This window comes from Balaenoptera acutorostrata, chromosome 3 (genome assembly GCF_949987535.1).
Source record: "Balaenoptera acutorostrata chromosome 3, mBalAcu1.1, whole genome shotgun sequence".
Taxonomy (NCBI): Eukaryota; Metazoa; Chordata; class Mammalia; order Artiodactyla; family Balaenopteridae; genus Balaenoptera; species Balaenoptera acutorostrata.
In genome coordinates, this window is record NC_080066.1 from 5,708,172 (window position 1) to 5,724,355 (window position 16,184).

Here is a 16,184-nt window from a genome sequence, read left to right on the forward strand (position 1 = left end):
CAATGAAAACTGTATAAGAAAATCATCATTCAATAGAAAGCTAACTAAGCTATGTCACAGCATAAAAACAGAGAAGTCACGTATTTATCTGGTATATTCCCCCTCCTGTGATCCAGGGGTCCGTGACTGCGACCTGGGCGCCGGGGACACACAGACCACCAAGGAGTTCTTGCTTTGAGGAGCTCACAGTATAGCGGGAGGTACAACCTGTGGGGAAGGGACTCAGGGTAGCAACTTCCAGTAAGTGGAACCGCAGTTAAAGAAGCAGCACACTGAGAGAAAATTTACTTGTAGCTTCCCCGGGACCCATCCCGGTGTACCACCACCCCTTCGCAGGCGCTGCCCAAACTTCCCGGCTTCCGCCCGCACCACTCTGGCTTCGACCTACAAACTGAGCCTGCGCCGAACTAGTGCGCACGCGCCGACTCCAGTCCAATCAGTATCTCCAACGGGGAGGGAGCTAACCTCGGGTGGGGCGGAGTCTCGAGGCCGAATAGCAAACGTGATTGGTCGGCCCCGGGGCACGCATTCTTTTGTGGGCGGAGTCTCGCGCTAAGCCACGTCTAGTAAACTGTTCTCCTAATTAGGGAACCTTCTGGCGCGGGCGGGGCGAGGAGCTGAGAGCGGCCCGGTGTGCGCCTGCGCCGAGTGCCGGGACAGGGCGTGTTCCTCGTTCGGCTGCTCGCTTTGCGCGGCCCGAGTGCATCTCTCGCCGCCGGCGTGAGCCCTGCAGAAGCCTGTTCCCACGCGCAGCCTGTTAGGTGCAGCCCTCCGCAGTGAGTATGTGTGTGGCGTTGCCCTTGTGTTTGCTTCTCTCTCCGCGGCGGGAATGGTGCTGGACGCTTCCCACTCCCTGTCCCGCCCTCCCCATCCCCCTCCCTGCCCCCGGACCCTGCCTGCGGGTGCCCACTTTCCAAGGCCAGGGGAAAACTGGAGAGTGCCAGCCGGGGGTTCCCTCATTTCTCTCTCTGTACCCTCCTGGCCGTCGCCCACGTGCTTTGTTGTTGTCGTTTGGTACAGGTCATGTCCAAGTCTCTGAAAAAGTTGGTGGAGGAGAGCCGGGAGAAGAACCAGCCGGAAGTGGACATGAGTGACCGGGGCATCTCCAACATGCTGGACGTCAACGGCTTGTGTAAGTTCTCCGGAGGGCCTTCCCCTCGGAGGAGCTGGACGGGTTTATGAGTTTAAGAAGTAACTGCTGGTGGCGGTGCGAGACGTTGCAATGGTTTACATCCCACCCGCTGCTTGGCTGCTTGTAAACAGCACTTGTCGAGGGCTCAGCTCGGAAAGCTTGCAGTCAGAGTTTGTTCTGTCCCAGCTGGAAAACGGACACGAGAGCCAGGTTAAGAATCCCCGGACCGTGCCTGCTGGACCGCATCAGTTCTCCAGGCTGATTGATGGCCTTCGGGTGGACTTACCACACAGTTTACTAAAGAGCCACTTGGTGTTTTAATGGAAAATTAGTTCTGAATCATTTTTCCATTCTCTTAATATAGTCTCCTATGTAGCCTTGAACAAATGCCCCACAGAAATTACCTGATAAGTGTTCTTGCACCTAGAGCAAGTTAAACATTTCTTGACTCATTACCTTTTTCTGGGTTTATTGTCCTTAGTTCAGGCTTTTGTTACCTCCCCTCTGTGCTATTGTGCTGTCTTTCTAACTTTCCCTCTTGCCTCCAGTTTTACTGCCCCTGTTGCTTTCCTGTAACACTCATCTTATTGCAACTCTTTCCTTTAAACCGGGGATTGCAAATTCAGATGTCTTCAGGGGCCAGGTGAGGATGGTCATGAATTCTGTAATAGGTATCTCATCTGAAGGCGGCAGCTGCTACACCTGCTCAGATCTAAACAGGTGTCACCACTTGGGGATGTTGGCCCAGTGTTGCCAGATTTTTGCTTTTTTTTTCTATGAAGCGAAGAATCCAGATTTTTATATAAAATTTTCTAATTTTTAGATATTGACAGTTAATTCCAACACATTAGAGGTGAAATCAAGCTCTTCTTTAGGTTGATTGTGGCTGAAGTTTGGACCTTCTTGTTGTCCACTACCAGTGGTAATGCTCCATGTTCCTTGCTGAATCTGACTACAGCCTACCTTAGCACCTGTTCCTTCCATGCATCTGGCATCCCAGCCATACTGAACTGATGGTCCTTTCTGAGCCAGGGCATTCCTTCCCATCTTTGTGCCTTTAGAAGTATTGTTTCCGCCCTCTCCACCCCCTTCACCCCAGATCCCTTTACTTACCTGTCAAGAGTCAGCTCAGACGCCACAGCCTGTGTGAAGCCTTCTCAGTGAAGTTGGACACACTTTGCTTCATGACCCTTTTTTTTTTGGCCGTGCTGTGTGGGCCCTGCAGCATCTTAGTTCCCCGACCAGGGATCGAACCCGTGTACCCTGCAGTGGAAGCTCGGAGTCTTAACCACTGGACCACTAGGGAAGTCCCGCTTCATGACTCTTGTTACACAGGATTGTGATGTGTTCTTAATCCAGACGTCTCTCTTCCCCACTGGGAGGCCGAGGGGAACTAAAGCAGTGCAGTATTCCTGTGTGCCTTCTTTCTTCTAGTGCCTGGAACACAATAGGTGCTCCGAAATGTTTGACGGATGAAGGAAAGAATGATGGATTAGGCCTGCGGGCTGATGAGATCCAGAGCAGGATGTGACACTGGAGAGGAAGGGGGGATGTCCAGGAGACCCTAAAAGATGACAGATTGCTTGTTAGGCCCGGAGAGAGCAGAGTCAAAGTTACCGCGAATCCGTGGTTCGCGCCTGGGACAGAGATTGGGGTTGATGCCATTGATACGTCTCTGCAGAAGGCGAGGGGATGCAGAGCTGTAGGTGATTTGCGTTCGGTAATCCTTAGGAAGATACCTGCCATGAAGTTTAGCTTTTGTACGAATTAGCATTTCAGTCTCCCGGTCTGTGCTGGCCTCTCTCAGTAGCAGTGGCTTCTTGGTGGCAGCAGGTGTCTCAGGTCATGGGCTGGCAGTTGCAGATCTGGATGTGTCCCCGTACTGCCCCTGCCCTGCTGGGATCATGATGGTCACTGGGGGCACAGCTGCGTCAGAGGAAGGGGATGGGGGGGAAGAGGATGGAAGCAGGAGGCCTGGCTCGGCTGTGCCCTTGGTCCCACGGGTTTCTGCCCCTCAGGGCTCTTTCTCGTGGGCTTGAAAAAAGGTTGCTTTCACTAGAGGAACTTTGTACTCCTCAGCTTTGAAGAGGATTCTCTATGTAATATTTATAAGTAGGGAGAGTGGTGTAGCTATTTCAGTTCAGTTGCTTTATCTCTTTGAAGCCTTGGCTTTTATTGAAGAAGAAAAGATAGCCACTTGCTTCCTGAAAAAGCTCTTTCCGGTGTAATATTAGGTGCTGAAAAGCAAGGTCATTCTTGATGTTTTCCCAAAGAAGTCGCTTCAGGAAGAGCAAGAGTGCTTCTTGGGGAGTTTAGTGGAAGTGAATTTGGAAATTCCACCTCCTCAGGCCTCTGGAGTGTGGTAGACCCAAGGAAGGGGAGTGGCTGCTTTCTGCTAAAGCTCCCCAACTTCTGGAATCTGAGGGTCCCAGGATGCCTTCAGAATCCCATCCTCCACTGGGGCTCATTTATCAGTAGTGTACATAATTTTATGTATTTTAATATCTTATATATTAAAGTATTTGGCATGATCACCTTAGCTGTAGTATAAGGATTCCCATAGTCTTTTTTTTTTTTTTTTTTTTTTAAAGGGCAGTTTAATATGGATACATGGGAGCCATTTTTTTTTAAAGTATTTGTTTATTTATTTATGGCTGTGTTGGGTCTTCGTTTCTGTGCGAGGGCTTTCTCTAGTTGTGGCAAGCGGGGGCCACTCTTCATCGCGGTGCGCGGGCCTCTCACTATCGCGGCCTCTCTTGTTGCGGAGCACAGGCTCCAGACGCGCAGGCTCAGTAATTGTGGCTCACGGGCCCAGTTGCTCCGCGGCATGTGGGATCTTCCCAGACCAGGGCTCGAACCCGTGTCCCCTGCATTATTGGCAGGCAGATTCTCAACCACTGCGCCACCAGGGAAGCCCCTCCCATAGTCTTTTACTTATAAACTTTTAACTGTAATCATGAGGTTTTATTTTTTATTTATTTGTTTATTTTTTTTTTGGCCGTGTGGCTTGTGGAATTTTAGTTCCCCAACCAGGAATGGAACCCGGGCCTCGGCAGTGAAAGTGCCAAGTCCTAACCACTGGACTGTCAGGGAATTCCCTGAGGTTTTATGTACTAGTATCAAGATTGAACCCAGGGAACAGCTTATTCGCATGGACAGAGAATGGTATTATATCTCAAGCCTTCCCTTCATTATCGTTACTTTGTTTAGTTTCTCTAACGATGAGCAAGAATTTAGCTTTGAAGCTAAGAGTGGTAGTTGTGTACTTATTCTAAGCATAGGAAACAGGCTTCACTTCTGCTTGGGAGAGTTGCGTCTTATAAACGTAGCCCTTTCATTCCTCTGAGACAGTAAGTTGCCTTTAAAACATGCTTTCAGGAGTGGAGGTACCAAAAGCTTTCTGACGGGGAAAACTTCATAGGCTGGAGACAGACATCCAACAGGTTCTAGAATTTTCTGTCCGTCCAGCCAGGTTCTGGAGATGCTCAGATCCAACCCTGAGAGGCAGACGTAGTCCAGTGATTACAAGTGGGGCCTCGAGTTGAATAGACTGGGTTTAGATTGTCCAGGTTTACTTATCGCTGTGTTACTTTAGAGAAGCTACGAAACCGTTCTGAGCCTCAAGTGCCTCAGCGTTAGGTGGAAACGTAAGTACCCACTTGGGGGCGTGGGTGTAGCGCCGAGTGCACTGCTTCCTGTCGAGGGCTTAGCAAGCACCGAGCCAGTACTAAGTACACAGTGACCGCTAACTGCTCATGTGAATGTCCAGAGAGCGCGTAAGCCTCCTGTAGAACCAGTCCCAACGCGGTCGATGGCCTGAACCAGGAATAGCCTGGTTAGTTGGACCTGGAAAGGCATCTGTGTGTGTTATGTGTTGACTTCTTCTCTGTGGCTTAAAAGAACCTGGTGTGTTTGGCCCTTTTGCCTAGGGTTCCCATAGATTTTGATTGCTGTTTCCTTAAAATGATCGCTCATTTTATTTCTTTTCCTTCATTTTTTTTTCCTGCACAGCATGTAATCTGCTGAAAGCTTCTGGGAGGAATAGTACCAATTTTGTACTTTTTATTAAGGAGATTTCACGGCAGAAACTCTCTCTCCTGCAGCAGCTGTTCACCCAGATGATAAAGTTGCTCTTGAAGGGTCCTGTCATCAGCTTCCTGGGAGCAGAGACTCCCATCAGCAGCCAGAGAGACTTTTTTTCATTTCTTTCATTTAAGTCTTTTTGACTTTTTAATCTCTTCACATTTACTGCCCTCTGGGTGTCAAACCTTTATCAGTTTTTTGTTGTTGTTGTTGTTGTTGTTGTTTTTCTTCAGGTTAGACTAAAATATCTCTGAGATAAATTTTATTTTATTATTATTATTTTTTAAATTTTTATTTTATATTGGAGTATAGTTGATTAACAATGGTGTGTTCATTACAGATGTACCACAAAGTGATTCAGTTATACCCATACAAGTATCCATTCTTTTCCAAATTCTTTTCCCATTGAGGTTAACACAGAATATTTTGAAAGAGAAAAATCAGCTGCCTCTGAGGTAGTTGTCTTTCTAAAGGACCCTGCAAAAGAATCAACAGACGTAATCCCGGGTTGGTTATCTGGAGGGGCTGTTAGCCCGGGAGGTGGCGATGCCTGCTGGGAATTTTCATCATGATAGGACTTCTCTGGGGGATGATAGAAGAGCTGGGACGACCATGTCACTTTCACTGTGATCTTTATTAAGACCTTTTATTTTTTTGCTCTTCTGACTTGTGTGTTTAAGCCCACCTTTGTGTTTTTCAACATCTTGGCCTGGGCAGTCCTTACCCTTTCTCTCTCCAGCCACCCTCCTCCCAGCCTTGTGAATCAACGCTTGTTGAGGGAAGAGATGACTTTCTGTCCATGTGACTCCATTCACATGTGTCACCTCCTCCGAGAAGCTCCCCAGGACTAAATTTTAACCCACCATCCCCTCCAGCCTGGCTTCAACGTCTTTTCTGGGCCCTGCGTGCGCACCTCTGTTATTTTTGTCCTTGGCGTTTGGGAAAAATTGATTGAAGAAGGTTGCTGTCCTTCTCAGTTAAGAATTCAGGTGCGCTGGGGTAGAAAGCATAGCACAGGAGAGAGGGCGCACACCCTCTGGCTTTATTGTAACTTCATCACCTCTTTGAAGGTCCTGTCTCCAAATACAGTTTCACTCTGAGGGCTTCAACACAGGAATTGAGGGGGCCGCAGATCAGCCCATCACGTCTGCATCAGAGATTCTGAATGGTACACACGTGAGTGCTTACGTGGTGGTAAGTGCTTCTCGCGTCAGCCTTTGGTGCAGATGATAGTCGTCAGCGTTCTAGAGATGAGCAAACAGAAGGTCCAGAAAGCCCCAGCATCACACGTTAGACACACCGTCAGCTTTGTTCTGTAATCCTGTGCAGTGTGGTTTCCCAGCCCTGGCTCAGGCCTTAAGGAGTGATGCTTTCCAGGGCTAACCGGGGCTGGCGGGCCTCACGTCATGCCAGACAGTTTCAGAATTCTTTAAAAACACTGTGCAAGGGGCTTCCCTGGCGGTCCAGTAGTTAAGGCTCCCTGCTTCCACTGCAGTGGGCATGGGATCGATCCCTGGTCGGGGAACTAAGATCCCGCATGCCGCGCAGTGTGGCCAAAAACAACAAAAAAAATGTGGTATTGGTATAAAAACAGACATATAGACCAATGGAATAGAATAGAGAGTCCAGAAATAAATTGTGGCATAAAAAAACCCCAAAAAAACAACACTGTGCTAGGCTAAGAAAATGCATCGTTTTTCTGGTCTGCCAGCTTGGAAGCTTAGGTTTATTATTACATTGTTGCAGGGCTTTAACCGTTGAAGAAAACAGTAGAGGCAACTTGGTCTCTATCTGGTCAGAGTTAACTCTGAACCCTCCCCGTTTCCTTAGGCTTTTCTGAAAAACTATTAATTTTAACTGGATTTAACGGCAGATGTGAGATTTTTTTATACTGTACGTTAATTCATTTTTTTTCTATCTTCACACTTAAAACATTAGCTTAAAACCCTCTATGAAGTATGGTGCTGGAGAAGATTCTGTTGGGGCAGTATTGGTTCATGTATCATAACAGAATAAACCTGAGTTGAATGAAATGGTAATTGTAGTTGTAGTTTACCGGTACGTCATAAAGAGCCTTTTCATTTCATACGTTTCTCTGTGTGCCTGTTAACGATTCCTCCGGACTCAGAATAGTTCTTAAGGGTAAAGTGGGCCAAATGAAAGGCACACCTCAGACCAGGTAGCGAATTGGAGGGGGTCTTGGCCGCTTGGTTTCTCAGAGCACAGCACAGAGCAGAGATGGGTGACTTGGTTTACATCCTCAGCGTGCAAGTCGTTGTTTTGCAGATGTTTACATACACAGTTGGTTTTTCAGAGCTGTAAATACTTCAGTCTTCAGGCCTTGCAAAAGATGCCTATGTAACCTGTTACGTATTCTACAAATTGTGTCCTCTTTATTAGAAAAGGATAAAAATAATAGATAATTTAAAAATATCTATATGGAGTGTATTAGTACACACGCACACACGCGCCGGGCGTTGTACGCGGCTCTCCATGTGGATTATTTCCTGTAAACCTCACAGTTTCGTTAGGACTGTTACCATCATCGCCATCGTCCTCGTCACCCAGTCTATAGCGCAGAGACGTTGAGAGCGTAAGTACCTTGCTCCAGGTCACACGCTAATGAGTAGCCGAGTCAGGACTTGCCGCCGGGCGCTCAGACTTCAGAAGCTGTGTTGGTAGCTCACGCTTTCTTGCCTTCTACATGTCACTAACGTTTCTGACAGTCAGGTGCACGTACAAAGGTACAGCCGCTAATTCAGCAAGCGTCCACTGGGCGCCTCCCGGCGGTCTGGTCCCGGAAGCCGCGTCCCTGCCCCGTACGGGCTGCTGAGTCGGAATCCACCGAGGAACGCATTCAGGGATGCCAATCCTCCTCTGCTCTTGCCGACGGGGCCGAGGAAACAGGAACCTTCTTCTTCTCCAAACGCTCAACACACTCTTGTAAAGAAATCCATTTCAAGAAGCCTCTACTGAAGAGCTCCTATAGATAAGCGCACGTGTAACAGTACAGGGTGACAGATTGTCAAAGCAAGAAACGGAACACAGTGGGCATGTCCCAGGCACTAGCCCCTCAGGACAGGGTCCTGACTGACAGCATAGATTCCCTTTGCCTGTTGATGTGCATCGTTCAAAGGAAAGAGGGTTTACAGTGTACACTCTTTACTGGCTGGTTCTTAAGCTCAGCATCTTGTTCATGAGCGTCATTCGTGTTGTGACACTGGTTACAGATCCAGGGTGTGACTGCCAAGTTCAGGCATCCGTTCTGCTGTTGATGGATGTTCGGGTCGCTCCCAGGCTCGGGCTGTCACCCGTAGTGCTGCTGTGACCACGTGAACACACGTATTCCTTTCTGTTGGTTACAGACTAGAGGTGGAATTATTGAGTCATGGGGTGTGCTCTTGTGTACGCTTTACAATGGAAGCAGGAATCACCGAAACGGGGAAGACGTTTGAAACTTAGATGTCAGGCAAAGGCTTAACGTTCTTGATGCAGAATGAGCTCTCGCGGAGGTGCTGGTCAGGCCGCACGAGGTGCTCACTCAGTGAACTGCCCTCTTCCTAGAGAAAGTACTCACACCTCAAGCTTTTATCTGAGAATTAGCTTGCTCACAGATTGCTATCATCTGTACCAGCTGCTGGCGAACTTGTCTGGTTTGTAGGCTCACCTAGGGAATGTTTAAACGTTCCGGTGCTCAGGCTGCACCCCAGACCAGTGCAAGGGGAAACTCTGAATGTGGAAACAGGTGTCAGAAATTTTGCTCTTTAAAATAATATGTTTGCATCCATGCACCCCACAGCCTCGCAGCCACGGTCCTTGTTCAAGTGCAAACTATTCATTTTCAGCCTGTGGGAACCTCTTGTCGTTGGCTCTCCCATCCAGTGGACGTGAGCAAAGAGTAACAAGCTGTTCCCGGTGTGTCTGTGAATTCCCATCCCGGACCTGGAATCAGCTGTCCTCATAGAAACCCTGTTTTTGCTTGTCTGTCTGAGTGGGCAATATTTTGGGACCACAATCTGGGCTCCAGGGGTGCTCGTTATTCCTGGGTCGTTCATGGTCTTTAAGCATTTTTAGCAGAAAGCTAAAAAAAAAAAAAAGTATATATACACACACACGTATGTATGTATATATACGCAATATATGTATCTGTAGATATATACAGATACATATGTACACATATATGAAGATTAAAATATCTAACGAGTTCATACTGGTAGGTCCAATTCAAATATGGGACTCCTAAGGCTCTTATTTAACTTCCTTCACACTAGTCTCTACTTTGCTTCCACTCTGAGAATCCTGATTGTCAGGGATACACATGATGTTAGAATATCTCACAGTTACTTATTTGGTACATTACACACAAATAGCAATGCTAATATTACCAACACCGGTATTGCTGAAAAGAGTCGTGTTGTGCATATTCTATCCCCATTCTCCTCCTTTTTTTGTTTGTTTTATTATACTTCACTTTTTTTTTTTTTTTTAAGGAATTCCTTTATTTTTATTATTTATTTATTTATTCATTTATTTTTGGCTGTGTTGGGTCTTCATTTCTGTGCGAGGGCCTTCTCTAGCTGCGGCAAGCGGGGGCCACCCTTCATCGCGTTGCGTGGGCCTCTCACTATCGCGGCCTCTCCTGTTGCAGAGCACAGGCTCCAGACGCACAGGCTCAGCAGTTGTGGCTCACGGGCCCAGTTGCTCCGCGGCATGTGGGATCCTCCCAGACCAGGGCTCGAACCCGCGTCCCCTGCGCTGGCAGGCAGATTCTCAACCACCGCGCCACCAGGGAAGCCCCACTTTTTTTTTTTTTACAGCAGTTTCCCCTGTTGTTAACCCTCCAAAGTTTCCCCTATTGTTAACATCTGGCATTCATTCAAGTGATACTTTTGTTGCAGTTGAGGAAGCAGCATTGATACATTATTATTCACTGAAATCCGCAGTTTACATCTTGTCTGCTGGTTGTGCTGTAACACACTATGGCTTTTAACAAATGCATAATATCCTACAGAGTACTTTCACTGTCCTAAATACCCTCTGTGTTCTACTTATTTTTCCCTCTCTTCCTCATTACCTCCTGCTGAACCCCAGGCAACCACTGAAATTTTATGTCTCTATAGTTTTGCCTTTCCCAGAATGTGATATAGTTGAAATCGTATAGTATGTAATCTTTACAGAAAGCCTCCTTTGACTTAGCAATATGAGTTTAAGTTTCTTCTGTGTCTTGTCTTGGCTCGATAGCTCGTATTTTTTATTATTGGTTAAAATTCCATTGTCTGAATGCACCACAGTTTTTTTGTCCTTTCACATATTGAAGGACATCTTGGTTGCTTTCAGATTTTGTCAGTTTGCCGCTATAAACATCCATGTGCAGATTTTTGTGTGAACATAGTTTTTTGACTCCTTTGGGTAAATGCAAAGGAACAGAATTGCTGGATCGTATGGTAAGAGCATTTTTGGTGTAATAAGAAACCAGCTGTCTTCCAAAGTGGCTGAACCATTTCATACATCCCCCGACAATGAATAAGAGTTCTTGGTGCTCCACATCCTTGTCGATATTTGGTGCTGTCAGTATTCTGGATTTTGGCCATTCTGATAGGTGTGTAGTGGTATCTCGCTGTTTTCAGTGGGCAGTTCCTTAACGGCGTGTCATGTGGAAAATCTTTTTATATGCTTGTTTGACCTCTGTATATCTTCTTTGATGAGGTGCTGTTAAGGTCTTTGGCCCATTTTTTAATTGGGATGTTTGTTTTCTTATTGTTGGATTTAAAAAGTTCTTTGTGTATTTTGGAAAGAAGTCCTATATCAGATGTGTGTTTTGCAAAAATTTTGTCTTGGTCTGTGGCTCTTGTTTCCCTTTTATTAACATTGTCTTTCATAGAGGAGAAGTTTTTAATTTTAATGAAGTCCCAGCCAGTTAACACCCTTTTTTTTTTTTTTTTTTGGATAGTGCTTTTGATTTTGTATCTAAGAAGTCATTACCAGATCCAGGGCTGCCTAGATTTTCTCCTGTGTTGTGTTCTAGGACTTTACGCTTTTTTGCATTTTACACTATGAACCACTTTGAGTCAGTGTTTGTCAAAGGTGTAAGTTCTGTGTCTAGATTTTTTTTTTTTTCTTATGTAGATGTCAAATTCCAGCACCATTTGTTGAGAAGATTATCCTTTTTCCATTGAATTGCCTTTGCTCCTTTGTCAGAGACCAGTTGACTGTATTTGTGTGCATCTGTTTCTGGGCACTCTTCTGTTCCAGTGATGTCTTTGTTTTTTTTCAATTGGTGGCTGTGGATTTATATGGTAAGTTTTGAGTTGGGACGTGTCAATTTTCTGAGTTTGTTTTTCTTTTTCAGTATTTTATTGCTATTTTGGGTCTTTTGCCTTTCCGTATAAATTTTAGAATCAGTTTGTCACCATTCACAAATTAAACTCGCTGTGGTTTTCATTGGGATTGAACTGAATCTCTAGATCAAGTTAGGAAGAACTGGCTGGCCAGAGGTGGGACTGAAAGTTCCAGCCCTGGCAACCAGCCCCCATCCTTTAGAAACTTCTGAAAGTCACCTCATTGACATAACAAAGACACCTTTGTTTAGATTCATTGTGGTAAAACCTCCTGTTTGGGTGTTGTTCAATACCTCTAGAGTTGATATAAGGAGAGAGTATTGTGTCCTGACTCAAAGCACTGACTTTGGAGCCATGGTCTTTATTAATTATCCCACTTTGCTGTTTATTTGTAACATGCCCTTAGATCACTTCCTGTCTTTGTATGTCAATTTCCTCATTGATAAAATGGGAAAAATCTGCCGCCCCTCAAATAAAAGATGACGTCAGTGTAGTACCTGATGCAGAGTAGGGACCTCAAAATGATCCTCAGGATCAGTCATTAGGACGTTCTGCATTTGTTACGCTGAGGCACAGGCTGTTCTCTGGTGGGGCGGGGGGTTTGGGGCTGAAGAGTCTAATGGGCCTTTGGGCAGGAGTGGAGGCGTGGATGCCCTCAGGGGGCACACCTGTTTGCTGGATCTGTGTGTGTGGCGGGGAGAGAGGCCAGTGGCAGAGGCTGGGGCAGGATTGTGGGAAGAGATGGAGGGGGACCCCGTGGATGATCAGAAAACAGGTACCAAGATTTGAGCGCGGGGGCAGCTGATGACAGGTGTCAGTCCAGTAGACTAGGGATCTGGGACTGGCCAAGGCAGCCCTTGGAGGTCAGGGTAAGGGTGGTGTGGGGGGAGCAGATGATGGCCGGGGCAAAAGCAGTGAAGGGCGGCCTGCGAGACCACATCGCGTGCTGGGTGTGGGTGCGGGCTGGTGGCCCAGCGGCCCTCAGACACGCGGTGCCTGTCAGAGCGCTTTGAGCTCGGAGAGCCACCCAGCCCTGTGGAAGAGGGTCAGAGATTCCGGCTCTTGCTGCTTCTGAAGCCACCAGGGAAAAACATGGCTCTTGGGTTGAGGGTAAGAAGCGTGGAGGGAGGTTGAGCAGGGGGCAGAGAGAAGCCCACCCTCAGCCCCCACGCAGCGGCCTTCTCTGTTGGCAGGGACACAGGGAAGGTGAGAACAGAGCGGTTGGTCTGAAGTGGAAGGTGTGCGTGTATGACGTTGCCCATCTTCATTTGGGGGGAAAAAATGAACCAATGGACTAAGGCTCCTTTTTATCTTATTTGTATTTGCCTAGTAGAAAAATACGGTCAGAATTAATCAGATTCTTGTTTGGAAGCAGCTTTTAAAGGGTCCTGTCTACTTACTAGTGCTGAAACCTCAGGCAGGTTACCTAACCTCTCTGGGCCTCATTTGTCTCACCTAAAATAGGGAGGGAGGGCGGGCTTCCCTGGTAGCGCGGTGGTTAAGAATCCACCTGCCAAGGCAGGGGACACGGGTTCGAGCCCTGGTCCAGGAGGATCCCACATGCCATGGAGCAACTAAGCCTGTGCGCCACAGTTACTGAGCCTGTCCTCTAGGGCCTGCGAGCCACAACTACTGCAGCCCGCGTGCCACAACTACTGAAGCCCGCAGGCCTAGAGCCCGTGCTCCACAACAAGAGAAGCCACCGCCATGAGAAGCCCGCGCACCGCAATGAAGAGTAGCCCCTGCTCGCTGCAACTAGAGAAAGCCCGCGCACAGTAACGAAGACCCAACGCAGCCAAAAATAAATTAAAAAAAAAAAACGCAAAAAAAAAAAAGAATTAGGAGGGAGGCAGAGAATAATAGTACTGTCTGTTAGTGTTATTGTGAGGAATACATGAGGTAATAAAGTTCTTAGAACCGTGGCTGCCACATTTTAAGTGTTTGGTAAACATTAGCTGTTGTGGTTACTATTTTATTTTAACATTTTTTAACATCTTTATTGGAGTATAATTGCTTTACAATGCTGTGTTAGTTTTTGCTGTATAACAAAGTGAATCAGCTGTATGTATACATATACATATATCCCCATATCTCCTCCCTCTTGCGTCTCCCTCCCACCCTCCCTATCCCATCCTCCCTATCCCACCCCCCCATCCCACCCCTCTAGGTGGTCACAAAGCACCGAGCTGATCTCCCTGTGCTATGCGGCTGCTTCCCACTAGCTATCTGTTTTACATTTGGTAGTGTATATATGTCCATGCCACTCTCTCACTTTGTCCCAGCTTACCCTTCCCCCTCCCTGTGTCCTCAAGTCCATTCTCTACGTCTGTGTCTTTATTCCTGTCCTGCCCCTAGGTTCTTCAGAACCATTTTTTTTTAGAGTCCATGTGTATGTGTTAGCATATGGTATTTGTTTTTCTCTTTCTGACTTACTTCACTCTGTATGACAGACTCTAGGTCCATCCACCTCACTACAAATAGCTCAGTTTCGTTTCTTTTTATGGCTGAGTAATATTCCATTGTATACATGTGCCACATCTTCTTTATCCATTCATCTGTCGATGGACACTTAGGTTGCTTCCATGTCCTGGCTATTGTAAACAGAGCTGCAGTGAACGCTGTGGTACTTGACTCTTCTTGAATTATGGTTTTCTCAGGGTATATGCCCATTAGTGGGATTGCTGGGTCACATGGTAGTTCTATTTTTAGTTTTTTAGGGAACCTCCATACTGTTCTCCATAGTGGCTGTATCAATTTCCATTCCCACCAACAGTGCAAGAGGGTTCCCTTTTCTCCACACCCTTTCCAGCATTTATTGTTTGTAGACTTTTTGATGATGGCCATTCTGACTGGTGTGAGGTGATACCTCATTGTAGTTTTGATTTGCATCTCTCTAATGATTAGTGATGTTGAGCATCCTTTCATGTGTTTGTTGGCAATTTGTATATCTTCTTTGGAGAAATAACTGTTTAGGTCTTCTGTCCATTTTTGGATTGGGTCGTTTGTTTTTTTGATTTTGAGCTGCATGAGCTGCTTGTATATTTTGGAGATTAATCCTTTGTCAGTTGCTTTGTTTGCAGATATTTTCTCCCATTCTGAGGGTTGTCATTTTGTCTTTTTTTATGGTTTCCTTTGCTGTGCAAAAGCTTTTAAGTTTCATTAGGTCCTGTTTGTTTATTTTTGTTTTTATTTCCATTTCTCTAGGAGGTGGGTCAAAAAGGATCTTGCTGTGATTTATGTCATAGTGTTCTGTCTATGTTTTCCTCTAAGAGTTTTATAGTGTCTGGCCTTACATTTAGGTCTCTAATCCATTTTCAGTTTATTTTTGTGTATGGTGTTAGAGAGTGTTCTAATTTCATTCTTTTACATGTAGCTGTCCAGTTTTCCCAGCACCACTTATTGAAGAGGCTGTCTTTTCTCCATTGTATATTCTTTCCTCCTTTGTCAAAGATAAGGTGACCATATGTGCGTGGGTTTTTCTCTGGGCTTTCTATCCCGTTCCATTGATCTATATTTCTGTTTTTGTGCCAGTACCGTATTGTCTTGATTATTGTAGCTTTGTATTATTGTCTGAGGTCAGGGAGCCTGATTCCTCCAGCTCCGTTTTTCTTTCTCACGATTGCTTTGGTTATTCGGGGTCTTTTGTGTTTCCATACAAATTGTGAAATTTTTTGTTCTAGTTCTGAAGAATGCCATTGGTAGTTTGATAGGGATTGCATTGAATCTTTAGTTTGCTTTGGGTGGTATAGTCATTTTCACAATGTTGATTCTTCCAATCCAAGAGCATAGTACATCTTTCCATCTGTTTGTATCATCTTTAATTTCTTTCATCAGTGTCTTATAGTTTTCTGCATACAGGTCTTTTGTCTCCTTAGGTAGGTTTATTCCTAGGTATTTTATTCTTTTTGATGCAATGGTAATTAGGAGTGTTTCCTCAATTTCTTTTTCAGATTTTTCATCATTAGTTTATAGGAATGCAAGAGATTTCTGTGCATTAATTTTGTATCCTGCTACTCTACCAAATTCATTGATTAGCTCTAGTAGTTTTCTGGTAGCATCTTAGGATTCTCAATGTATAGTATCATGTCATCTGCAAACAGTGACAGTTTTACTTCTTTCTGATTTGCATTCCTTTTATTTCTTTTTCATCTCTGATTGCTGTGGGTAAAACTTCCAAAACTATGTTGAATAATAATGGTGAGAGTGGACAACCTTGTCTTGTTCCTGATCTTAGAGGAAACAGTTTCAGTTTTTCACCATTGAGAATGATGTTTGCTGTGGGTTTGTCACATATGGCCTTTATTATGTTGAGGTAGGTTCCCTCTGTGCCTACTTTCTGGAGAGTTTTTATCATAAATGGGTGTTGAATTTTGTCAAAAGCTTTTTCTGCATCTATTGAGATGATCATATGGTTTTTCTCCTTCAATTTGTTAATATGGTGTATCACATTGATTGATTTGCGTAGATTGAAGAATCCTTGCATTCCTGGGATAAACCCCACTTGATCATGGTGTATGATCCTTTTAATGTGCTGTTGGATTCTGTTTGCTAGTATTTTGTTGAGGATTTTTGCGTCTATATTCATCATAGATAGTGGCCTGTAGTTTCCTTTCTTTGTGACATCTTTGTCT

General features: G+C 45.6%; 1 protein-coding gene across 3 annotated transcripts in view; it reads left to right on the forward strand.

The window, feature by feature from the left end:
• The first annotated feature begins 610 nt into the window (after positions 1-610).
• Positions 611-16,184, forward strand: part of RSU1 (Ras suppressor protein 1) — a 203,821-nt gene continuing 188,247 nt past the window's right edge. The window contains exons 1-2 of one of the 3 annotated variants that reach the window (XM_057543611.1): positions 611-776; positions 1,021-1,132. In XM_057543611.1, the coding sequence (XP_057399594.1) occupies positions 1,024-1,132 (109 nt within the window). In that variant the 5' untranslated portion in view covers positions 611-776; positions 1,021-1,023. Of the gene's footprint in view, positions 781-1,020; positions 1,133-16,184 lie in introns of all 3 variants that reach the window. The other 2 variants (XM_007196418.2, XM_007196417.3) reach the window with 2 other exon arrangements.